A 27,227-nucleotide genomic window follows, 5' to 3' on the forward strand; every position below is an offset into this window, starting at 1 on the left:
GCTGGCTGACCAAGACTTCAACCAAATCTTTCATAAAATAATTGGGTAACTCTGAGAACAGCATTAAAGGAAACAGTGGGAAATGTAAACTGGATCAAGAGAAAAACTTGCATTTCTATAGCACTTTTCACTAGCTCAGGACGTCCCTAAGTGCTTTACAGCTAATTAGCTACTTTTTTGAAGTGTAGTCGCTTTTGTAATGTGGCAGCCAATTTGCAGACAGCAAAGGTTCTACAAACAGCCATGAGATATTGACCAGATAGTGATCCCTCAGCACTGCACTGAAGTATCAGCCTAGATTATGTGCTCAAATCCCAGTGGGGCTTGAACCCACAACCTTCTGACTCTAAGGCAAGAATCCTACCATTGAGCCATGGCGGACTCCTATCTATAATCAAATACTTTACTGGACATGGAAATTGTATGCTGTTTGAGTTGAGGGAGAATCTATCACTAGTCAGAGGGCAGCTGGACAGGGGTTAATAATGGAGGTATGGGTGGTTAGCTATCTTGGAGTTTGCTTCATGAACTTTCGAGCTAAGGAAGTAGGCAGAACCACCAGATGAAATAGGTGGAGGTAAAACTTGTGATAGGGTAGACTACAGATGGACTGTGAAAGAAGTGGGTTTGAAAAGCTAAATGACATTTCAATGCAAGTGCTTTAAGAAATATTCACTTCTGACAGCTCCTCTGATCACAAATTTGGTGCGTCAGGAGCTGTGGACATAAATCCATTACCTGCCAAATTGAGATTACATGGAAGACAGAAATATCACTGTTGCCTAAAGTGTCCAAATTCTTCATTCATTATCCTTCAATGGCAAGCTATGTAACTGGACAGTGACAGTTTCAAAAGGGGTCTTTGCCATTTTTTGTTCCTTTTGAGTATGCGAAAATTTAATTCTCTTTAAATTAAAGACAAATCCCATTGTATTTTTTTGAAATTATCAAGTGAAGTTGGAACATAATGGCAAAGTATAAAATATTACAAAAATATTTGCATTATTTAAACATGTAATGCAACTATATATAATTATTCATTGCAATTGTAAAGCATAAACACAACTATCAATGTTTTGCATTTATTTAACTGTGTTGCAGTAACAGATGACAGTATATATATTTAAAACTGTAGCTGGAATTACAGACATTTACATTTTTATATATACATATAAAGAGAGAAAAAGTTCCAGGCCAGTATGTAATCAGTGCTTATTGCTTGGCTTTTTCACAGCTTTAGCCCAACTATGCTACAGCCTGAAGGCATTGTATCTGTTATTTTATTTTAAAACAAACATCTGCATACAGTACATGTGTTAAGACCACCTAGTTACCACCCCACCATTCATAGCCTCCTGAAGCAGTTAAATCTGCTTTCCCTAGGGCCACTTCATGGCAGTATTGCACAGGGCTTTGAACAGAAATGAAAGTAATGTAAACATATTTACATCAACTTTCTTTTGTTCAGTCATTTAAAGCTATTAGCTGTTCATAACTCCTGCCTATTTTTCTACATTCAGTGGCCTCATGTGGCTCCCAGTGGGATAGAAATAAAATACAGTCCTTATTTGGGTCACAACTTAGTCAAAATCAAGGAGGCAATAGTAATATTGGGTATGAGATGCTCTTAATTCCGTTGTCAGACACATGAACTCTAATTACAATAAATAAAATCTACACTCACAGCAGGGCTAGTACATTTTGTAAGTAAACACATCACGCTGTACACAAACTATGATAAAGATACAGGAAAGTAGCACTGGACTACAGTAAGTACAGTAGTTACAAAACAGTGAATTGTGTGCCCCAGAGATGTTCAAAAGAACAGAAAGCTGCCAGGATGAAACTGTGTTGAAAAGTAACAACTGCTGACAAACTATTCAGCTATGGTTTAATGGGAAAATACAAAACCATGTAAAAATACTTTGGCAAGTGATGGGCAACAATATTATGGAGCTATTTTGTTTGTGCATGCAAATGTGAGCTGGCCTCGTGTTTATAGGCTCTGTGCATCAGAGCAGGACAAGAGTAGAACAAAAGGAGCTGCTAAAGGAAAGAGAATATAAACCTTTAATTTTGTTCACAGATCCAAAGTGTTCATTCATGATGGAATCTAGACCCGTCAACATTTCTTATGATGGCAAATTAATTTTCAGACCACATTTATTCAATGCATATTCTGAGAATAGTTTATGATGGATAATTGTGTTACTGGTATATTTCTCAATTTTAATCTGACAATAAATTACTCTGGGGGGAAAAAAAGGTGACTCACCTAAAATTCAGCGAAGTGCGATGTGGAAAAGGTTGCCACCCATCACGCACAATGTATTTTTAAAATGGGATTTACAGAGCACTTACCAATCAAGTCAAAGTAAAACAATGCGCACCTGTGTGTTGTTTCACTCATGTTGTAAATAACCGTGCTTCATTTCCCATATTTTCAAATTATAACAAAAAGTAAATCAATCTACATCTTGTAAGGTACACAATATATTTGCAGGCTTTCTCATCAACTACACAATTAGTAATTTTAAGTTTGAAAAAACCTACATGAAGTTGGAAATTGAGTCAGAAATTAGGTCATCACTAAGCACTTCTTGACAAGACAATTATTAAACTACATGCTGACTTTGATTTTGTGAAGGATTTGTGTATGAGGGATACCTGGATTTTTGCCCAATCCATTAAAACAATTCATAGAAATGGTGTAAAAATACAGCAGATCCTTTAGCAATAAGGAGATCTGACCACCACAAGTTTTCCATCAGAAAGACATTCGCCGTCGCAAGTAAAACTTCTTCGTATGGGTCAAATAATTGACTAGACCAACATCACAATTGAATTAGTGTACTATTCAATATCGTCCTAGCTAACAATCTTCTGTCAACACCGAAACAAACAAAAAAAAATCAAACTGAACTAATTTTACCCAAGTATCAAACCCTTCATTTTTTTTTTCTTTTTTAAAAAAGTGGGGCACACAACACACTTTTAATCACAAAACAATTTATAAAAATTCATAATAAAACGTTCCAATAATTAAGGCCCTTACAGTTTCAGTGCCAAAGTAATTTGTGCAGAAATGCCAAGAATCAGATATACAGTATTGCATTTTAAATTGTGCTCATCGGTCCTTTAGTCAGCACATGGAATTTTAGGCAAAATGAGGTTAAATGGTGGAGAACGTTAACACAGTTATTTTCCTAAATGCTGTCAGTAGTGTGTTACACAGGTGGTATTATACCAACAGTACAGTTAACTGTTAAATCTTTCCCAATATTATGGGATAGATAAGATTATTCATTTCACTTTTTTTTCATGTTTGACATGACCATTCTTTCGATGTTTACCATTTGCTACTCCATTGTAGCAGTGTCCATTAGTTTTGCCATGCAATAATTTAGATGAAAACCTTTTGGCGATCAGCTTTACTATCCACAGTCCTATCTTGAATGCAACAACAATACTCAATGAAACGAGCAGCAATGCATCCAACAAGAAGTATTGGTAGAACCGGATCTTATAAACAGCAGCACGAAGATGTTCTGCCCCACTGTAACGGAGGATGTAGTTAATCCAGTAAACTGTTCGGCTAACAGGATGTTCTGGCTGGTCTCTATGAATCTGAGATAACTGTTCAGCACGTTGCTTGTAGCTAAAAACAAGATGAAAAAAAACACTGAGTGCTGTATAGACAGCCAATGCTATTAATATGGAGAATCATATGAAAAAACTACAACAAAGAACTATTAACTCCAATGCAAATAATTATTTTAAACCACTTTTCAAATTTAACAAAAATATAATACATCACAATACCCACTGTCTTTATAGTTAATCTTGGCATAAAGCATTTTTAATCCATTTGTCCCGGCACAGAGACAATAAACTTTGAGGTTAGATGCATCATTTTCTTGGATACAAATATAATAAATCATCTCTTGTGCCTGATCACACACTCTTTTTGAATCCCTGAAAATAGAAGTGTTTAGTAAAAACAAGCTGTGTTTGACAGAATACAGGAATCCAGTGATTCTGGCTTTTGTGTTTGTGTTCTTTCTCCAGAGAAAAATCATAACTCTGGAACATATTAGTTTCCAGTTTTGAGCAAATGTCTTGCATTATAGCACAAGTTTACATTATTAAATTAAATTTTTACTGTTCATAGCGTTATTACTACCTTCCAAAACCATATGTCTCAAAATTTTAATTTACAGTTGCAGAACTGAAGATATACATTGGAATGCACATGTCACAAAAGATGCTTTGCTCTATCTGGCCAGTTCCAGACTTTAAAAATCAAAATACACTACTACCTATATCTCTCAATTGATTTTCTGAACAAATGTCTGTCCAGCTTCTTAAAACTATTGATCTTGTCAGCCTCGATCGCCTCTCTGGGTATACACTTCAAATGTTAATCACCCTCTGAATGAAATAGTTACATAGAAAACATCGAAACATAGAAAATAGGTGCAGGAGTAGGCCATTCGGCCCTTCGAGCCTGCACCGCCATTCAATGAGTTCATGGCTGAACATTCAACTTCAGTACCCCATTCCTGCTTTCTCGCCATACCCCTTGATCCCCCTAGTAGTAAGGACCTCATCTAACTCCTTTTTGAATATATTTAGTGAATTGGCCTCAACAACTTTCTGTGGTAGAGAATTCCACAGGTTCACCACTCTCTGGGTGAAGAAGTTCCTCCGCATCTCGGTCCTAAATGGCTTACCCCTTATCCTTAGACTGTGACCTCTGGTTCTGGACTTCCCCAACATTGGGAACATTCTTCCTGCATCTAACCTGTCTAACCCCATCAGAATTTTAAATGTTTCTATGAGGTCCCCTCTCATTCTTCTGAACTCCAGTGAATACAAGCCCAGTTGATCCAGTCTTTCTTGATAGGTCAGTCCTGCCATCCCGGGAATCAGTCTGGTGAACCTTCGCTGCACTCCCTCAATAGCAAGAATGTCCTTCCTCAGGTTAGGAGACCAAAACTGTACACAATACTCCAGGTGTGGCCTCACCAATGCCCTGTACAACTGTAGCAACACCTCCCTGCCCCTGTACTCAATTCCCCTTGCTATGAAGGCCAACATGCCATTTGCTTTCTTAACCGCCTGCTGCACCTGCATGCCAACCTTCAATGACTGATATACCACGACACCCAGGTCTCTTTGCACCTCCCCTTTTCCTAATCTGTCACCATTCAGATAATAGTCTGTCTCTGTTTTTACCACCAAAGTGGATAACCTCACATTTATCCACATTATACTTCATCTGCCATGCATTTGCCCACTCACCTAACCTATCCAAGTTGCTCTGCAGCCTCACAGCATTCTCCTCGCAGCTCACACTGCCACCCAACTTAGTGTCATCCACAAATTTGGAGATACTACATTTAATCCCCTCATCTAAATCATTAATGTACAGTGTAAACACAGCTGGGGCCCCAGCACAGAACCTTGCGGTACCCCACTAGTCACTGCCTGCCATTCTGAAAAGTACCCATTTACTCCTACTCTTTGCTTCCTGTCTGACAACCAGTTCTCAATCCATGTCAACACACTATCCCCAATCCCATGTGCTCTAACTTTGCACATCAATCTCTTGTGTGGGACCTTGTCGAACGCCTTCTGAAAGTCCAAATATACCACATCAACTGGTTCTCCCTTGTCCACTCTACTGGAAACATCCTCAAAAAATTCCAGAAGATTTGTCAAGCATGATTTCCCTTTCACAAATCCATGCTGACTTGGACCTATCATGTCACCTCTTTCCAAATGCACTGCTATGACATCCTTAATAATTGATTCCATCATTTTACCCACTACCGATGTCAGGCTGACCGGTCTATAATTCCCCGTTTTCTCTCTCCCTCCTTTTTTTTAAAAAGTGGGGTTACATTGGCTACCCGCCACTCGATAGGAACTGATCCAGAGTCAATGGAATGTTGGAAAATGACTGTCAATGCATCCACTATTTCCAAGGCCACCTCCTTAAGTACTCTGGGATGCAGTCCATCAGGCCCTGGGGATTTATCGGCCTTCAATCCCATCAATTTCCCCAACACAATTTCCCAGCTAATAAGGATTTCCCTCAGTTCCTCCTCCTTACTAGACCCCCCGACCCCTTTTATAACCGGAAGGTTGTTTGTGTCCTCCTTCGTGAATACCGAACCAAAGTACTTGTTCAATTGATCCGCCATTTCTTTGTTCCCCGTTATGACTTCCCCTGATTCTGACTGCAGGGGACCTACATTTGTCTTTACTAACCTTTTTCTCTTTACATATCTATAGAAAGTTTTGCACTCCGTCTTAATGTTCCCTGCAAGCTTCTTCTCATACTCAAATTCCCTGCCCTAATCAAACCCTTTGTCCTCCTCTGAGTTCTAAATTCCTCCCAGTCCCCAGGTTCGCTGCTATTTCTGGCCAATTTGTATGCCACTTCCTTGGCTTTAATACTATCCCTGATTTCCCTTGATAGCCACGGTTGAGCCACCTTCCCTTTTTTATTTTTATGCCAGACAGGATATCTGATTTGAACTTCATCCCTTGTCCCTTTGCTGTTCTGAGTCATGGTAAACAATTTCTCAAGGTTCAACTTGTTGATATCCTTAAAATATCTTGAATACCTCAACAACACTCCCTTTTAATCTCTTCAGTGTAAAACAAACTAGCTTCTGTCGTCTATCCTCATAGCTCAGCTGTCTGGTCCTTAACTGCACCTTTTTCCAAGTGTCATGATGATCTTTCTGTAATATGGTGACCAAAAATGCACATGATACTCCAGATATGGATGAACTAATGTCATGTCCTGTGATTTGTGTTCTGCTCCATGCACTATTTACTGCTACTTCATATTGTGCAGATGGGTTTCAAAGGTCTGTCCACCTGCATCGCCAACATCTTATCGCGTAGACCAACACAGTTTAATGTATGGTTTCAGTTTATTTCCCTTCTTGAGGCTCATAATTTTGCATTTGCCCAGCTTTCCAATCCATCTAGATCCCTATGGATCTGACTAGCCTGGTCTGAATTATTTGCAATCTTACTCCTTTGTGTCATCAGTAAAGTTTGAACTGTTTCTTCTCTATTCGCACTTCCAAATCATTGACATACAGTTGCTTGAATAGCAAAGGACCCAACACTGATCCTTAGGGCATCCCAAGAATCACTTCCTATCACTAACACAATTCGATGCACAACTGCTAATGCGCTTCAATAACTGCCCGCTGATTGGTCCATAAGGTAGAAAAGCACAATCTATGTGGGCAGTGCATCAAAAGCTTTGCAGAAAACTGGATAAACAATGTCCATAGAGTTGCTTTTATACAAAAGCTCATATCTTCAAATAATTCTAACAAGCTTGTTCAGCAAGAACCTCACCACCCCCACTCCGAGCACAAAGCCATGCTGTGTTGCAATGATTTCATTTTTTTTAATTTAAAGTGTTTCACAATAGGATAGTTTCTAATTTCATCCTGATGACAGATATCAGTGGCCTGTAATTTTCAAGACAGTTCTACCTCAAAGTAGATGTTGTGTTTGTTCCTTTTTCTCTAATCTTTTGGTTCAACTTTCAATTCTAATTATTCTGTAAAGATCCTGACCAAATCAGTCATTTTTTTCTAAGTACTTTGGGGCCCTATACACTTTTGATCTCCAACATTTCCTTCTCTTCATCAGTAATTACTATTGTCATTGATACAAAATATTGTTCAAAAAATTTTATTTTCCAGGTGCTTGATACTGTGGGCTAGACTTTCCACGTTGAAAAATAACTGTTGTTTAGTGCTAGGAAAAAAAAATCAAATCATGTTTTCCATGTGACTGGTGTGCCTGTGCATGTGCTGTACACTTCTTGGTCTGGATCAGCCATTTTTAAAGAGCATTGTAATTTTCAGGAGATTTGTTACTACTTCCAAATAGGAGCTGCAAAATGACAAATGGAGCATGAATCGGAAAAGAAAAGGGCCAGGAGATTCACCCAAGACGTCAATGAAGCCCTGGTAGCTGCTGTGGAAAGTGGATGGCAAATGATTAGCAAGAAGGGTGCTGGTAAACTGAAACCTGCAGCAATGGCTCAAGCTTGGGAGCATATTGCAGAGCAGGTTTCGGCAGTGGGGTCCATCCAACGGGATGGCAAGCAGTGCCAGAAGTGGTGGCAGGACCATGGCTAAGTAGTTCGAGTAAGTAATATTTTTATTTATGCACTATACAATTATTGAATTGTAAATGTGATTACCTGTGTGTGCCACGACAGCAGAAGGCCCCTCTCTCAAAAATTTCTATTGCCATCTTTGCAGAAGAAGTTGTCCGACAACCACCAAAAGCGGACGAAAACTGGTGGAGGTCCTGCGAGACTGCAGCCACCAACACCCTTGGAAATGAGGGTCGCAGGTATTATTGGTGGCTCCAAAAGATCAACCACCCGTGCAGAAGCTGGGCCCAGGTTGCAAAGAGAGGGTAAGTCCTGCAAAATCCAGTGTGGGTTGGCTCAATGTTAAGTACTGTGGGGGCTATGCATCGGTTTATGCGATGTACTCTCCTTCAGCTACATTTTGGTTTATGCAATGTACTCATTCATCGTGGTCCTTCAAATGAGCCTGCGCTATGTGAGCCTACTCATGTCTGCCCCCTCGCCTGCTCGGTTATATTTTGCAGATGTTTCAGAGACATCCAATAATGAAGCAGAAGGCCCTGCCACCATCAGAAGTGGATGAGCCTGCCAACCTCGGTCATTCTGAAGAAGTTAGAGACAAATCAGAAAGATGACGAGGAGGAGAATGAGGAGCAGGAAGGACAATATTTTTCTTCTGGGGGGGGGGGGGGGAGAAAAAGGAGGAGGAGGATCAGATGGTGACATTGCAATTGGAGGTGGTGCAGGCCATGCTTGTACAAAGCACTTTCAGCAGCTTTACGCGCAAGGGGATATTTCATAGAGGTCACGGCGGGTCCCAGGAAAGCATACCCAGGGCGGCATCAGCAGGCCCAGCTGCACGGGTGAGGAGATGGCGACCTGAACAGCGCTCTCCTGAAATGCAGGCTACATGGGAGGTGTTCGAGCTCAGGGGAATCAGTGGGGAGAGTGTAGATCTTACCAGATCGCTCATGGGGTGGGATCAAGAGAGAGATAGCAGCACTGTTGGGAGGAATGGCAGCACTATCTACTGACATTAGGGAGGGCATGTCGGAGGGAATAGCACTAATATCTGTAGAGATTAGGGAGGGCATGTCGGATAGCTGCTGCAATGCGACATTGCCCAGCAGCAATTAACGGTATCAAGTGATGCCACTCCCACGCCAATCCCCAGACAGTCAGTGTGCAGGTTGATCTACAGGCTGAAGAATCCCAAGATTTTTAAGGGCTTCCATTGCCGTCTCCTGGGTCTGTCCCCCAACAAGTGGACACTAACAAAAAACTTGTGCTCACTGGGAGTAGGGCTGAAGCTAAGCCTGCGGTAACGGGCAAGGCTAATGACAAGTGCGGGCGGCGTGGCAGTGTTTAAATAAGGGGGGGGCACGCGGGGAAGAAGAGATGGCTGCAGCTGAAGTTTGTTTGCTGTTGTTCTTTTGCTGTTCTTTTGTTGTTATTTAAGTTCTTTAAATGGCCTTAAAAAATTATAAACTCACAAAAAGCTGAATCTGTAACGCAACCTTCCCTCCAAAACTTTTAACTCAGCTCTGTTTTCGAGGATGCTGCTATTGAGGTTTTACAACTTTGAAAAATTTTTCACAGAAAACCCGTATCAATATCCAACCTATACTGATTTTCTGAAGTCACAGTTGTACCTGTTCTTTTTGGAACAGCCCGGTGTTTGAAAAAGAAACATTGCGGTGTCAACATTGCGGAGAATTAAAAATAGTTTCCCATAAAATAAAGTTATTATTTTTTCAAATTGGCAACTAAGAAAAAGACCACCTAATTCAGAGTATGAACATGCGAGTTACCTTTAGCAGGCCCACTGTAAACAAAGTGATTGGATTTAAGTTGGAGAACCCAAGATGGTGCCGTTATCGTGGATTTCCATCCGACTCCACCAGGTAAGGCAAGCTTTTTAAAAACGGTATTTAGCACTGTCCTTAAAAATATCCTTATTGGCGAAACTCTCAAAAAATGGCGTTATCATTGGGTTTGATCCCGAGTGACATCACAAAATCGGTACTTTAAAAAAAGGGTCGATTTTTTCTTTTTTTAAAAGAAAACAGACGGCGTTACACCTCTGACGAAACTCCTTGTGCCTTTCTAATATGTTTAGCTCCAAAAAAAACGTTTAGCTCCATATCCATGGTGAATTTCGGGCCCTATATCCCTATCAGTGCTTTCAAAAGACCCAACTATTTTCTGACTCTATTTGCCCTCAAACATTTTTCTCCAGAAATACATGTGAAATATTATACTGGAAGCTATAAATCAATATCTTAGAGTAGTTATCACAAAGAACAGTCAGGGTGGTTTTGGAAGTAATATAACTGGTTAGCCATACAAATCTACTGGATCTCTTGTGGGGGAAGGGTGATCCAGTTTATTTAGACTTTCAAATGAAGTTTGATAATATTCTTCATGTGGAGCTAGTCGGAAAGGTGAAATTCATAAACAGACGACAAAACTGTCGAGGTGTATTGGGGGTAAGGCCAATGATACTTGGTGGTCCCTTTGAAGGACAGGTGTGTAGTTAGGAACTTCCAATTGTGGACTTATATTTGAATGCTTTACTCAGCCCACCAATCAGTTCAAGAACATCAGGATTATAAAGCTATTCAAAGGCTTCATTATAGCATCATTAAATGACTGGCCAGGTTTCATAGTTCAATCTAATGTTGAAGATTAGTGGGGTACAAGTGTCGTTTTGACTGAGAATAGTATACCTTATAATTACAGGTACAATGTCTAAAATCTGGAATCATCGGGACCGAGTCCATTCCGGTTTTCGGGTTTTTCTGGATTTTAGACAAGAAAATAAAGAGTCTGAAATCTAGAATTCTCGACCGAATCCACGCCGAGTTTTGAGCGGTGAGGTCCGAAATCCGGCAAAACATGAATTCCTGCTCTAAATCTCTCCATTTCTCTTTACAAACCTCCTTAAAATCCATCTTTCTGGCCAAGTCTCCTAATCTCTCATTCTTTAAATTGACATCTGTTTTCCATTCATATGCTTTTTTTTTTAACACCTTTGAAGCTCCTTGTGCCTTTCTAATTTTAAAGGCTCTATACAAACAAAAGTTTTTGTTTGTTCATGTTTTACAGCAGCAATAATGAACAAAAAGTCAACCTCAACAATTTACTTCTTTTTACTCTCTTGCAAGACATTGAAGAAAATATTTTTTTTCTTACCGTGGATCAGCAATTACTTTGACCATTGCATTGTACAGATCATCTTCTGTCATTGTTTTCCAGTTTAATGATATGCCCATGCCTTTGGCATGCACACGTGTCATTGTATCATAGTGATCACCAAAAAGGGGAATTCCAACTACAGGTACACCATGGTACATCGCTTCAAAGATACCATTCAGACCACCATGGCTTAGAAACCCTCTGATGTTTGGGTGACCTATAGTTGCGCAAATAAAACTATTTAATTCACAGTGCAGTCAAAAATAACTCTTCAAATCCACCAAAGTAGTACATACAATTAAATATATATTATAGCCAGTGCAAAAGTTTAACACTATTCAACATAAAGTATATTTTCTCATCACTTCTGCGGAAATGAATCATTCAAAACAAAAAAAAGCCTGATCCAAGATCTGCACAAGCTATTAGTAATGGAATTTGTACTAATAGACCAGATTTTTCTCTGGTCAAAAGGATTCTTTTTCAAAAAGCAAACAGTAAGAATTTTAAAGCATATCACTAACAACTATTTTTTCCAAATGAAAATTAGTTTAAGTATGGCACATTACCTTGAATGTTATTGCTTATCCTAACATGGCACCATTTAATATAGCTGTTCAATGCAATTTTAAAATATATCATATATAGTACATAAAATACAAAATTGATACAAAATAAAAATGTAAATCAGCTATAAGTATAACATTAAGTCTAGTACCTTTTTTTTCCATAAGGTTATTTCAATCATTAATTTTAAATCGTCTGACTCAGGCCTGCTTCTGCTAATCTGCTGAAACCCTCATTTATGTCTTTGTTACCTCTAGACTTGACTACTCTAATGCTCTCCTGGCTGGCCTCCCATCTTCCACCCTTCAGACCGGACGGTCTGCACCTGGGCAGGACCAGAACCAATGTCCGAGGGGGAGTGTTTGCTAGTGCTGTTGCGGAGGGTTTAAACTAATATGGCAGGGGGATGGAAATCTTTGCAGGGAGACAGAGGGAAGTAAAATGGGTGCAGAAGCAAAAAGGTAGAAAGGATAAGAAAAAGTGAAGGGTCGAGAAATCAAAAGGCAAAAATCAAAAAGGGCCACATTACAACATAATTCTAAAAGGACAGAGTGCGTTAAAAAAACAAGCCTGAATGCTCTGTCTCTCAATGCGAGGCGCATTCGTAATAAGGTGGATGAATTAATTGCATAGATAGCTGTTAATGGATATGATGTAATTGGGATTATGGAGACATGGCCTCCAGGGTGACAAAGGCAGGGAACTTAACATCTAGGGGTATTCAACATTTTGGAAGGATAGACAGAAAGGAAAAAGAGGTGGGGTAGCATTGCTGGTTAAAGAGGAGATTAACACAATAGTAAGGAAGGACATTAGCTTGGATGATGTGGAATCTGTATGGGTAGAGCTGCGGAACACCAAAGGGCAGAAAATACTCGTGGGAGTTGTGTACAGACCACCAAACAGTAGTAGTGAGGTTGGGGATGGCATCAAACAGGAAATTAGGGATGCATGCAATAAAAGGTACAGCAGTTATCATGGGTGACTTTAATCTGCATATAGATTGGGCTAACCAAACTGGTAGCAATACAGTGGAGGACGATTTCCTGGAGTGTATAAGGGATGGTTCTCCAGACCAATATGTCGAGGAACCAACTAGAGAGCTGGCCATCCTAGACTGGGTGTTGTGTAATGAGAGGGGATTAATTAGCAATCTTGTTGTGCGAAGCCCCTTGGGGAAGTGACACCATAATATGGTAGAATTCTTCATTAAGATGGAGAGTGACACAGTTAATTAAGAGACAAGGGTCCTGAACTTAAAGAAAGGTCACTTTGATGGTGTGAGATGTGAATTGGCTAGGATAGACTGGCGAATGGTACTTAAAGGATTGACAGTGGATAGGCAATGGCAGACATTTAAAGATCACATGGATGAACTTCAACAATTGTACATCTCTGTCTGGCGTAAAAATAAAACTGCTCTATTTTCCCCCTCCTAATTGAACTCTTTGTCCTCCTCTGCTGAATTCTAAATTTCTCCCAATCCTCAGGTTTGCTGCTTTTTCTGACCAATTTATATGCCTCTTCCTTGGATTTAATACTGAGAGTAGGCTTGCAGGGAACATAAAAACTGACTGCAAAAAGCTTCCATAGATATGTGAAGAGAAAAAGATTAATGACGACAAATGTAGGTCCTTGCAGTCAGAATCAGGTGAACTTATAATAGGGAACAAAGAAATGGCAGACCAATTGAACAAATACTTTGGTTCTGTCTTCACCAAGGAAGACACAAATAATCTTCCAGTAAATATTAGGGGCCGAGGGTCGAGCGAGGAGGAGGAACTGAAGGAAATCCTTATTAGTCAGGAAATTGTGTCACGGAAATTGATGGGACTGAAGGCCGATAAATCCCCACAGCCTGAGAGTCTGCATCCTCGAGTACTTAAGGAAGTGACCCTAGAAATAGTGGATGCATTGGTGGTCATTTTCCAACATTTTATAGATTCTGGATCAGTCCCTATGGCTTGGAGGGTAGCTAATGTAACACTATTTTTTAACCAATAAGGGAATTAAGGGTTACGGGGAGAGGGTGGGTAAGTGGAGCGGAGTCCACGGCCAGATCAGCCATGATCTTATTGAATGGCGGAGCAGGCTCGAGGGGCTAGATGGCCTACTCCTGTTCCTAATTCTTATGTTCTTATGTATAAAACAGGGAATTATAGACCGGTTAGCCCAACATCGGTAGTGCGGAAATGTTGAAATCAATTATTAAAGATGTAATAGCAGCTCATTTGGAAAGCAGTGACAGGATCGGTCCAAGTCAGCATGGATTTATGAAAGGGAAATCATGCTTGACAAATCTTCTAGAATTTTTTGAGGATGTAACTAGTAGAGTGGACAAGGGAGAACCAGTGGATGTGGTGTATTTGGATTTCAAAAGGCTTTTGACAAGGTCCCATACAAGAGATTAGTGTGCAAAGTTAAAGCACATGGTATTAGGGGTAAATGTACTGACGTGGATAGAGAACTGGTTGGCAGACAGAAAGCAGAGAGTCGGAATAAATGGGTCCTTTTCAGAATGGCAGGCAGTGACTAGTGAGGTACCGCAAGGTTCAGTGCTGGGACCCCAGCTATTTACAATATACATTAATGATTTAGACGAAGGAATTGAATGTAATATCTCCAAGTTTGCAGATGACACTAAGCTGGGTGGCAGTGTGAGCTGTGAGGAGGATGCTAAGAGGCTGCAGGGTGACTTGGACAGGTTATCATCATCACAGACAGTCCCTCGGAACCGAGGAAGGCTTGCTTCCACTTTTAGCATGAGATGTTAGGTGACTGTACAGTCCAATACGCAGGTTAGGTGAGTGGGAAAATGCATGGCAGATGCAGTATAATGTAGATAAATGTGAGGTTATCCACTTTGGTGGCAAAAACAGGAAGGCAGATCATCTGAATGGTGACAGATTAGGAAAAGGGGAAGTGCAACGAGACCTGGGTGTCATGGTATATCAGTCGTTAAAAGTTGGCATGCAGTTGCAGCAGGCAGTTAAGGCAGCAAATAGCATGTTGGCCTTCATAGCGAGACGATTTGAGTATAGGAGCAGGGAGGTCTTGCTGCAGTTGTACAGGGCCTTGGTGAGGCCACACTTTGAATATTGTGTACAGTTTTGGTCTCCTAATCTGAGGAAGAACATTCTTGCTATTGAGAGAGTGCAGCGAAGGTTCACCAGACTGATTCCCGGGATGGCAGGACTGACATATGAAGAAAGACTGGATCGACTAAGCTTATATTCACTGGAATTTAGAATAACGAGAGGGGATCTCATAGAAGCATAAAATTCTGATTGGATTGGACAGGTTAGATGCAGGAAGAATGTTCCCAATGTTGGGGATGTCCAGAACCAGGGGTAACAGTCTAAGGGTAAGGGGTAAGCCATTTAGGACTGAGATGAGGAGCAACTTCTTCGCTCAGAGAATTGTGAACCTGTGGAATTCTCTACCACAAAGTTGTTCAGGCCAGTTCGTTAGATATATTCAAAAAGGAGTTAGATGTGGCCCTTATGGCTAAAGGGATCAAGGGGTATGGAGTGAAAGCAAGAATGGGGTACTAAAGTTGCAAAAATGATCAGCCATGATCATCTTGAATGGTGGTGCAGGCTCGAATGGCCTACTCCTTTACCTATTTTCTATGTTTCTATGTTTCATAAACTTACTCATCCAAATCATCATCACCATGGGCAGTCCCTCGGGATCGAGGAAGACTTGCTTCCACTCCCAGCATGAGTTCTTAGGTGGCTGTACATTCCAATAAGAGAACACAGTTTCTGTCACAGGTGGGACAGATAGTCGTTGAGGGAAAGGGTGGGCAGGAAGCCTGGTTTGCCGCACGCTCCTTCCGCTTGATTTCTGCATGCTCTCGATGATGATACTCGAGGAGCTCAGCGCCCTCCCGAATGCACTTCCTCGACTTGGGAGTCCTTGGCCATAGACCACCCTAAGTGTTAGTGGGGATATCGCACTGTGTCAGGGAGGCTTGGAGGGTGTCCTTGTAATATTTCCTCTATCCGCCTTTGGCTCGTTTGCCGTGGACGAGTTCCGAGTAGAGGGCTTGCTTTATGAGTCTCGTGTCTGGCATGCGAACTACATGGCCTGCCCATCGGAGCTGATCAAGTGTGGTCAGTGCTTCAATGCTGGGGATGTTGGCCTAGACGAGGATGCTAATGTTTGTGCGTCTGTCCTCCCAGGGGATTTGCAGGATCTTGCAGAGACATCACTGGTGGTATTTCTCCAGTGACTTGAGGTGTCTACTGTACATGGTCCACGTCTCAGCCATACAGGAGAGCGGGTATTACTATGGCCCTGTAGACCATGAGCTTGGTGACAGTTTTGAGGGACTGATCTTCAAACACTCTTTTCCTCAGACTGCCGAAGGCTGCACTGGGGCACTGGAAGCAGTGTTGGATCTCATCAATGCCTGCTCTTGTTGATAGGAGGCTCCAGAGATTGGGGAAGTGGTCCACGTTGTCCAGGGCCATGCCGTGGATCTTGATGTTTGGTGGGGGGGGGGGGGGGGGGGCAGTGCTGTGCAGCGAGGACAGGTTGGTGTAGGACCTTTGTCTTACTAATGTTTAGCATAAGGCCCATGCTTTCATACGCCTCAGTAAATACATCGACTATGTCCTGGAGTTCAGCCTGTGTGTGTGCATGGACACAGGCGCCGTCCGCGTACTGTAGCTCCACTCCAGCGGGGAGATCAACTACGAGGTGGAGCATGGCAGCGAGGAAGATTGAGAAGAGGATTGTGGGGCGATGACGCAGCCTGCTCGACCCCGGTCTGGACATGAATTGGGTCTGTGATGGATCCGTTGGTAAGGATCATGGCTTGCATGTCGTCATGGAGCAGGCAGAGTATTTTTGGGGGCATCTGAAATGGAGGACGACTTTCCCAGTGGTTGATAGCAGGGAGATTCCTCTGTAGTTGCCGCAGTCGGACTTGTCCCCTTTTTTTAAAAAGATGGTCACGATCACTGCATCTCTAAGATCTCCCGGCATGCTCTCCTCCCTCCAGATGAGAGAGATGAGGTCGTGTATTCGCGCCAGTAATGCCTCTCCACCATACTTCAGTGACTCAGCAGGGATTCCATCCACTCCCGTAACTTTGTTTTTTTTAAATGTTGTCTTATGGCCTTTTCTACCTCATGCAGTGTTGGGGTCTCACTGAGGTGGTGGCCGATAGCATGCTGCGGAATGGAGTTGAGAACACTCGAGTCAAAGGCAGAGTCTCGTTTGAGGAGATCTTCGAAGTGTTCCTTCCAGCGGGCCCTGACTGCCTTGGTGTCCTTGATGAGTTTTTCCGTGTTCTTGGCCAGGAGTGAGGTGGGGCCTTCGGAGTTTGGTCCGTATGTGGCCTTAACTGTGGTGAAGAATCCTCGCACATCATGGCTGTCGGCCAGCTGCTGTATCTCCTGTGCTTTCTCCATCCATCATCTGTTCTTTAGGTCCTTAGCTTTTAGCCGTCTGTAATGCTGCTTTGCTGCTCCAGAGTTGGGTTGCTGTTTAAGGCTCAGAAATGCCCTGCGCTTGCAGTCTATTAATTCTTGAATCTCCTGAACATTCTCATCAAACTAGTCCTGGTGTTTCCTGGTTGAGTGACCGAGCATCTCCTTGCAGACACTGGTTATGGAGGCCTGGAGGGCAGACCAAGCGCTGTGGGCATTCTGCATCTCTGAGTCATCAAGGCACGCCAGATTAGTTGTGAGGCGCTGACTGTGAAGGGCTCTCTTAGTTGGGTCCTTAAGTGCCCCAGCATTGACACTTTTGCGACACTGCTTCTGCTGCCCCATTCGCTTTGGGCTATGTTGATGTCAATGATGGATCGGATTAGGTGGTGGTCCGTTCAGCAGTCATCAGCTCCAGTCATGGCATTAATGGGACAGTGGCATTGTGTATATGAAATTGGCTAACAGGCAGAAAGCAGAGAGTAGTGATGAATGGTTATTTTTCAGACTGGAGGGAAGTATATTGTGACCACTGCTGTGTTTAATATATATTAATGACCTGGGTTTGGGTATATAGGGCATAATGTTAAAGTTTGCAGAAGACACAAAACTCAAATGTAGTAAACAGTGAGGAGGATAGTAATATATTGCAGCAGGACAAAGAGATTGGTGAAATGGAGAGAAATATGGCAGATCCAATTTAACAGTGAAGTGGAGAATGAGGGGATGCCATATCAACTAAATATTACAATTTTAAAGGGAGTGCAGGAACAGAGAGACCTGGGGGTGTACATACATAAATCTTTGAAGGTGGAAGGACGAGTTGAGGACGCTGTTTAAAATGCATACAAGGTCCTGGCTTTATTAAATGGAGGAAGAGTGTACAAAAGCAACAAAGTTTTGCTAAACCTTTATAAACCATTGGTTCAGCCCCACCTGGAGTAGTGTGTTCAATTCTGGGCACTGTACTTTAGGAAGGATGTCAAGGCCTTAAAGTGCAGAGGAGATTTACTAGATTGGTACTGGAGATGCAGGACTTCAATTATGTGGAAAGACTAGAAAAACTGGGGTTCTTCTCCTTAGAATAGAGAATATTAAGGGGAGATTGAAGAGCTGTTCAAAATCATGAAGGGTATTGATAAGGTAGTGAGTAAATAAGGAGAAACTGTTTCCAGTGGCAGAAGGTTCAGTAACCAGAAGACACAGATTTAAGGTGATTGGCAAGAGAACCAGACGTGACACGAGGAAATCATTTTTTACACAGCGAGTTATAATGATCTGGAATGCACTGCCTGGAAAGATGGTGGAAGCAGATTCAATAATAACTTTCAAAAGAGAATTGGATACAGAGGACAGTATTTACACCATAGAAACAGGCTATTCAGTCCCACAGGACCATGCCAGTGTTTGTGCTCCACAAGTCTTCCCACCCCCACCCCCCCCAATTCCCATGGAGGCTCACTTACCAAGTAAATCATTCTGGGGCATCCATTCCACAAGCCTTGTATTATTGTTCAAATTGGTGGGTTTCTTTCCAGAATACCTAGGGAACGCAAATAAAAATGTAACAATCTTACTGTATACATTCAATTAAAATGCTTGTACTTAAACCTGAAAAAGCTGCAATAAGGGAATGCAAAATGTAATCCCATTTCTACAGACTTAGCTTATGATTTTACCTATTAAAAAATAAAAGCATTTTTCATTTCAATTCCTTCAATAAAGGGACGAGCTTCAGAAAGTGCCACTTAGGAATGGTTGCTAGTTTAGAATGGTTACCAAAATGTTCTCCAGTCATTCAGAAATTTTATGTGCTCAATCCTAAAAGTGTCTTTTTTCTGAAAATGTTAACAGAGAACATAACTTAGAGGGATGCATGTGCAATCTATTATGTGGGACCCTTGGTTCCAGTCAATAAAATAATTTTTTTTTGCCAAAGATTCAATTTCTCCACATATTATCTAAAAAAAAATAAGTTGATTAAGGAAATCAACATGGATTGTATAAAGCAGATGTTATCAAAATCTGCAGGCAACAGAAAATGAGGGTGCTTGGTCAAATGGTCAAAAGATGGCTGCAAGCGACTTCAGACAGGGTGGTAGATTTGGGCCGATAGAAATTTAATGCAGAGAAATGTGAAGTAGTGCGGATGAATAAAGAAATGTCATATATTAAATGATAGAGGTGTTAAAAATTATGACAAGTTTTGAAGAATCGGGATAAATATTTTCACTGGTGAAAGTCAATTTGAGACCACCACCAAAGGAACAAAAGGGGCAGGTCAATTTATTTATTTATTTAAACACAACGTTGCTAGGATATGGAATATTCAACAAAATAAAGTGGTGGAAGTAGAATCCATTACAGGTTTTAAGGGAAGTGATTACATATTTGAAAAAAGTGATGTCACATCACGTGTGCATCACCACGCCCTCCCCTCCGTTAAAAGGGAGAGAATCAGTCATCATCATCTTCGGCCACGAAGGAGGGTATCGGCCGGGAAAGCGGCCTGGTACCCAAGAGGGGGTTCCAGGCTGCCCAGTCGAACCCGTGGGCACTATCTTGCCGACCTATCGGCAAGTCGGCCAGCAAAAATAAATACATGCCGGCTGCGGCAATGGACCCTCCCCTTGAAGGGCCGCCACTCTGCCGGGACGCATACACTCCAGATAAGGTGTACTGACAGAAAAAGCTGTCGGGCACCTCACGGCGGAGCATTGATTATTTTTGGTGAATTTCACTGTCTTTTTCAGGTGAGGGAGAACGGCGGTGCGCGTTCTAATGACGGCACTTGCGGCAGTATCAGGTCCAGGCTGAAAAATCCCCGACCTGAATTTGTGTCCTTCTGAGACCCAGAATTTTGGCCCCGTCATGTGTTCAAAAGAAACAAATATTATATACTCATTTCAGCCTTGATGTAAAACAAATTTACTTACTAGACAAATATATATCTACAATGCATTAAAAATCTTACGACTGCATGCACTTCCCGTCAACTTTTCCCATTATTAATTTTGATGTCCACATTTATAATGGTAAGTGCTATGATAGTAATTGGAATGCTCTCTATTGGCCTGGATGAGGACACCTGCAAACAGACTTGAAGCTCAACGCCATCCAGAACAAAGCAGTCCATTTAAATCGGCAGCCCATCCACCATCTTAAACATCCACTTCCTCCACCATCAATGCACCGTGACTGCAGTGTGTACCATCTACAGGATGCACTGCAGCAATGTGCCAAAGCTTCATCTACAGAACTTCCTAAACTAGTGACCTCTACCATCTAAGGAAAATGCAGCAGGTGCATTGGAACACCATTACCTCCAAGTCACTCACTATCCTGACTTTCTTAAAAAAAAATTTCACGTGATGTGGGTGTCACTGGCAAGGCCAGTATTTATTGCCCATCCCTAATTGCCCTCGAGAAGGTAGTAGTAAGCCACCACATTGAACCGCTGGAGTCTGTTTGGTGAAGATATTCCCAGTGATGTTAGGTAGGGAGTTCCAGGATTTTAAATCCAGCGACACCGAAGGATTGGCAATTTTTGACCAAGTCAGCTGGTGTACGTCTTGGAGGTAATAGTATTCCCATGCACCTCCTGCCCTTAAGGAGGTCGTGGGTTTGGAAGGGGTTGTAGTGCATCTTGTAGATGGGACACACTCCAGTCCAGTTGGAGTGAAGGTTTAAGGTGATGGAGTGCCGAGCAAGCTGACTGCTTTGTCCTGGATGGTGTCGAGCTTCTTGAGTGTTAATGGAGCTGCACTCACTCATTCAGGCAAGTGGAGAGTATTCCATCGCACACCTAACTTGTGCCTTGTAGATGGTGGAAAGGTTTTGGGAAGTCAGATGGTGAGTCTCTCACCACAGAATACCTAGCCTCTGACCTGCTCTCGTAGCCACAGTATGTGTGTGACTGGTTCAGTTAAGTTACTGGTCAATGGTGATTCCCCAAGATGTTGATGGTGGAGGATTCAACAATGGAAATCTATGATATATATGTTAATTGATTTGGACATAAAGTGCCATTCCTTCAATGTCGCTGGGTCAAAATCTTGGCACTCCCGACCCAACAGCACTATGGGAGGACCTTCAACACATGGACTGCAGTGGTTCAAGCCAGCATCTCACCACCACCTGTTCCAGGGCAACTAGTGATGGGCAATAAGTGCTCTCCTTGCTAGCAATACCCACATCCTAAGAATTATTATTTTTTAAACATGGTCACACTGTACTTGCACTCTCCCTCTAGTGGAGGCACTGCAGCACCAGCACTGCAAGCAGGATCTAAATACAGCGTGATAAATTTACATGGGGAAACTGGAAGAGGACAAGTAGCCTTATTGATTAAAGATACCATTACAACATTGGAGAGAGAGGATATAGGCAAGGGAAAGCAAATCAGTGGAGACTTTATGGTAGAATTGAATGAGAGGACTTAAAACTGTATGGGAATTATCTACAGGTGTCCTGGTAGCAATGAAGTGGCAGAATGTATTCATTTAGAGATTAGAGAGGCTTGTAGCAAAAGCAACGTTGTTTTAATGTGAAGCTTGAATTTTCATATAGATTGGGAAGAGCAGAGTAGCTCACGTCAGAAAGGTAGTGAATTTCTTGAGTGTATTCAAAGGTAGTTTTCTGGAACATGGTTAACTTGACTGGGATGAGACAGCCTGACAACAATCTGGTCCAAATGCTTATTGGGTAAAACTACAAATGAACAAGTTGGAGATGTTCAAAAAGGAATCTATAATAATTCAGTTTTTGTCCGTCCTGGGGTGGGGGCAGGTGCACTGAGTGACAGTTGCACTGACCAATGGGCAAACAGGGCCCGCCCAACCTCGCAACCAATCATGGTGAGTGGCGGCGGTGGGGAGACAGACAGTGATGGTGGGGGGGGGGGGGGAAGAGACGGCGGTGGTGGGGGGGAAAGATGGCGGTGGTGGTTGGGGGTGGGGGAGGAGAGAGAGAGAGAGCGAGAGAGAGACAGACAGACAGTGGAGAGGGGGAAGAGACGGAGGGAGAGAGGACATAATCGTTGATTCTATAGACAAAGATGATGATAACAGTCTAATAAAGTAGTTGCAATAAAAGTACTAATTTGACTGCAAATGTTTTGCGGGTCTCTACTACTTTAACTTAATACAGGGCCAATATATACATATACTTAAGGGGAAAGAGCTCTACTTAGCAAATAATACGGAAATGGTCGACAAAAGAGGCGAGGGAAAATTAAAGAAAAAAGCATTTAAAATTGCAGAGAATAGTGTAAATCCAGGGGACTGGATGAGAAAGACAAAGGAAGACAAAAAAGATAGCAAGAACTGCATTAATTAAATATGAAAATAAACTTGCAAACGACATCCAGATTAACAAAGTTTTTGCCATTATATTAGAAGATAAAGGGTAGTGAAGGGTAATGCGGACAATATTGCAAATGAAAATAAGGAAATGGCAGACTTGTTCAATATTTACTTTGTGTCAGACTTCACAATGGAGGCAGAGGACAATATACCGGACATTCCAGGGAAATTAATAAGGAATCAAAGACTGGAACTCACTAACGCTAATGCAAGTAAGAAAAAAATATTAGAAAAAATAATGGCACTAAATGCTGACAAATTTCTGGGACTTGATGGTTTCCATCCCAGGGTTTTAAAGGAAGTAGGTGAGGAAATTGTAGATGTTGAAACCATAATCTTCTAAAATGCTCCAGATTCAAGAATTGTCACATTAGCTTGGAAAATTGCAAATATGAGAAGGGTGAGAAAAGAAACCAAGAAATGACAGACCTGTTAATCTAACATCTGTTACGGAGCAGTTATTGGAATCTATAATTAAGCACAGAGTGACTGAGCACTTGAGAGAAATTTAAGCTGATGAGAGAGTCAACATGGATTTTGCAAAGGATTATCACATCTAACAAAGCTAACTGAACTTTAGTTACTTCCTCAAAGTAGTAGACATGGAAATGACTATGGATGTAGTTTACCTGGACTTCCAGAAGGCATTCGCTGAGGTTCCACATAAGAAACTGTTCGTTAAAATTAGCGCTAATGGAATTGAAGGCAAATTATTGACTATGTCTACTACTTTAGAAGACAATATGGAATAATGGGCATGTACTCAAATTGGAAGAAAGGTGATTAGTGGTGTTCCACAAGGATCTGCGTTGGGGCATCACCTTTTCACCATATTTATTAATGACTTAGATAACACAATACAAAGCCCTGTATCAAAGTTTGCTGATGATACAAAGATTACTGGTGTAGTACGTAGTGTGGGCGGGAACATAAAATTACAGAGACATTGATAGATTCAGTGGGCCCAAGTTTTGTATCCCCAGTAGAATGGCGCACCTCGGAGAGGCCCGCCTAATTTCTGGAACTGAAAAAGCCCCAAATACTTACCTCTCGATTCTCCAACATCTGCAGGCTTGTTTGCAGCTCAGCACGGCGCAGCAGGAGCTGCTGGGGGGGGGGGGGGGGGGGAAGCTACAGCCCTGCGCCAAAAAGAGAGCCGGCGGCTGTGCGTGTGCGCAGTGGCTCCTGGCCCTCCCAGTGCATCCTTTCTCTGGGCAACGACCTTATCCCCCGGCCGAAGAGACGTTGCCCGCCTGCCTACCCTTACCTTACCTTCTCGGCAGCAGGGCCCACCCGACAGGCAACTCGGGGGCAGGCCCCGCCCAAACTCCTCTTCGGCAGCGGGGCCCTCCCCTCCGGCATCTTGGGAGTGGACCCCGCCCGAACTCCTCTTCGGCAGTGGGGCCCACCCGACCGGCATCTCGGGGGCGGGCCCCGCCAAAACTCCTCTTCGGCTATGGGGCCCACCCGACCGGCATCTCGGGGGGCGGGCCCCGCCCAAACTCCTCTTCGGTGGCAGGGCCCACCCGACCGGCATCTCGGGGGTGGGCCCCGCCTGAATTCTTCAGCAGCGGGGCCCGCCCGACCAGCTCTTCAGCAGGCTGTTGGAGGGCTCCCAGTGCAGGTGAGTAGAAACTATTCATTTTTTATTTATTGATTGATATTATTTTTAATGATTTATTGATTTATCTTTTATTATTGATGATGGCTCTTTATTAGTAACAGTGAAGTGTTTAATGCTTTGTAAAATCCCCTAACTTCCTTTCCCTTCCCCCGCCCTCCCAAATCTCTCACATCTTGCACCTAATTGCTAAAGTATAGGCAAGGTTTTTCTGAGCGAACAAAAATCGACATTTACTCCAAACTAGCATAGAACGGAGTAAGTTTTTGCTGCCTAAACTTGCAAAACAGGTGTAAATGGCTGGTAACGCCCCCTGTTGAAAAAAAAAGTTAAAATAGTTTCATTTTAGTACAAACTAGAACTGGAAAAAACTAAATGCTAAGAATTGCGGTTTCTAAGATACTCCATACTAAACTAGTTGCTCCAAAAAAAAGGAGCAACTCGAGCCAAAACTTGAGCCCGTGTGTGGACAAAGTTGTGGCAGATTGATTTTAATGCAGGCAAGTCTGAAGTCATCCATTTTGGACCAAAAAAAGGATAGATCCGAGTGTTATTTAGATGGTGAAAAGCTAGCAACAGTGGAAGTCGAGAGATTTAGAGATCACTAAAATGTAGTAGGTACGAAAATTATTCAAAAAGACTAATGGAATGTTAGCATTTATAGCTAGAGAATATAAAGGGGAGGAGGTTTTGGAACAGTTATGCAAAGCCCTGATTAGACTATATCTGGAGTACTGTGTACAGCTCTGAGCACTGCATCTTAGAAAGGATATGTTGGCACAGATTCACCAGAATGTTACCGGAGCTCCAAGGGTCAGATTATGAGAGATTACATAAACTAGGCTTCTATTCCTTGGAATATAGAAAATTAATGGGCAATCAGGATTTTGATAGAAAGAGATAGAGAAAATGTTTCCACTGGTGGGGAAGGATAGGACAAGAGGACATATCCTTAAATCAGGGCCAGGCCATTCAAGAGAGAAGTTAGGAAACACTTCTTGCAACAGTCAGAAGAGGTGTGGAACTCTCTCCCATAAATAGCTAGCTCAATTAATAATTTCAAATCTGAGATGGATAGATTTTTGCTCGCCAACAGTATTAAGGGAAATGGAGCCTCAGCGACTGGATGGAGCCAAGATACAGATCAGCCATGACCTCCTTGAATAGGTTTGAGGGGCTAAATGGTCGACCCCTGTTCCTGTGGGCAGTTCCTGTTATAAATGTAGACAAAGGAATTTACAATGCAAATATAAAAACATATTTTAAAATGGAGACTGAATTACATCTATGCACCCTGATCATCTTGGTTTTGACCCCTTTGCAATAGGCAACGCCATGAGAAATTAATTTATATATATTTACAGTATTTATAAAAAGTCATGCTAATCTACTTTTAAATGATGAGAAATAGGATAAAAGTAAGGTATATATGGGGCCAGGTTTCGGTCTGAGTTGCTCCTGTTTTTTTGGAGCAACTGGTTTAGAATGGAGTATCTTAGAAATTGCAATTCTCGGCATTTAGTTTGCTCCAGTTCTAGTCAGTTAGAACAGTTTCAGTTTGGAACAGATTTTTTTTCCAAAAGGGGGCGTGTCTGGCCACTTACGCCCGTTTTGAAAGTTTAGGCAGTGAAAACATACTCCATTCTAAGTTAGTTTGAAGTGTAGATTTTTGTACGCTCAGAAAAACCTTGTCTACACTTAGAAAATCAGGTGTAGGTTACAAATCAGGCGTAGGGAATGGGGGTGGGGGGGTTTGAAGGGAAGTTTACAAACATTAAACACTTCAGTTTTACAAATAAAGAGCCATCATCAATAATAAATGATAAATACATCAATAAATCAACCAAAAAATAAATAAAAAATTTTAAAAATTAAAAAATGAAACAAAACATTTTCTACTTACCGACTGCAGCACCATGAGTCCTCCAACAGCGTGTCTCTATCTCTCACTCTGTCAGTGTCTGTTTCTGACAGCGAGGGGAGGGGGAGGGGGAAGGGAAGGAGAGAGGAGGGAGGAGGGAGGGAGGGAAGGAGAGAGGAGGGAGGGAAGGAGAGAGGAGGGAGGGAGGGAGGGAAGAAGAGAGGAGGGAGGGAGGGAGGGAGGGAAGGAAGGAGAGGGGAGGGAGAGAAGGAGGCTGAACGGCCAGGCCCAAGACTTCGGGCTGGATTTACAGGGAGGTGGCGTTGGGTCTCGGGTTGGGGGGGGGTCGGCTCGGGTCCAGGGTCGCGGAGATCGGTTTGCCGAGGGCGGGGGGAGTCACGGAGGTCGGGTCGCCGGGGGGAGCGGAGGACGGGTCGCCGGGGGGGGGGAAGCGGGGGTCGGGTCCGGTCCGGGGAGTGGGAGTCAAGTCGGGTTGGGTCCGGTCGGGTGGGAGGTGAGCCTTATCCACGCAGCCTCAGTGAGGCCATTCGGCCAGGGGCTGCGTGCTTCGGACCCCTCCCAGTTTTGGGCGCCTGGAGCTACTGCACATGCGCGCCCACTGTAGCGCACATGTGCAGAGGTCCCGGCACTGTTTTCAGCGCAGGGACCTGGTTCCGCCTCGCCCAGCTCCAGAGGACCTGCAGGGAGCTGGAGAATAGATGAGTTTTTTTTAGGCGCACTTTGTGGTGCGAAAAACAGGCATCCAGGTCGAACTTGGGCCCTATAATACTAAACTAGTCTATTTCCTGTGTTGCTGTCAAGATCTATAATATAGCTAACTAGTATTGAGATGAGACAGTGTAATAGGAACATAGGAAAGTATATCTTGCCAGACCCAAAAGCTAATGCCTCTTAATTCCCTCAAATATCAATCCAATTGTTTAACTTTTTCCACACTATGTACTTCCCTATGCTTGCCATTCCACAAATTCATTACGCACTGCATAAAGTAGTCTCACTCAATTGTTTATTT

General features: G+C 42.5%; 1 protein-coding gene across 2 annotated transcripts in view; it reads right to left on the reverse strand.

Moving 5' to 3' along the window:
- Positions 1-3,039: 3,039 nt before the first annotated feature.
- Positions 3,040-27,227, reverse strand: part of ugt8 (UDP glycosyltransferase 8) — a 144,552-nt gene continuing 120,364 nt past the window's right edge. For both annotated transcript variants that reach the window (XM_070864080.1, XM_070864089.1), the window contains exons 4-6: positions 18,816-18,892; positions 11,339-11,558; positions 3,040-3,658 (exon numbers count right to left, since the gene is read on the reverse strand). In XM_070864080.1, the coding sequence (XP_070720181.1) occupies positions 3,304-3,658; positions 11,339-11,558; positions 18,816-18,892 (652 nt within the window). In that variant the 3' untranslated portion in view covers positions 3,040-3,303. The remainder of the gene's footprint in view (positions 3,659-11,338; positions 11,559-18,815; positions 18,893-27,227) is intronic.

Source organism: Pristiophorus japonicus, chromosome 2 (assembly GCF_044704955.1).
Source record: "Pristiophorus japonicus isolate sPriJap1 chromosome 2, sPriJap1.hap1, whole genome shotgun sequence".
Classification (NCBI taxonomy): Eukaryota; Metazoa; Chordata; class Chondrichthyes; family Pristiophoridae; genus Pristiophorus; species Pristiophorus japonicus.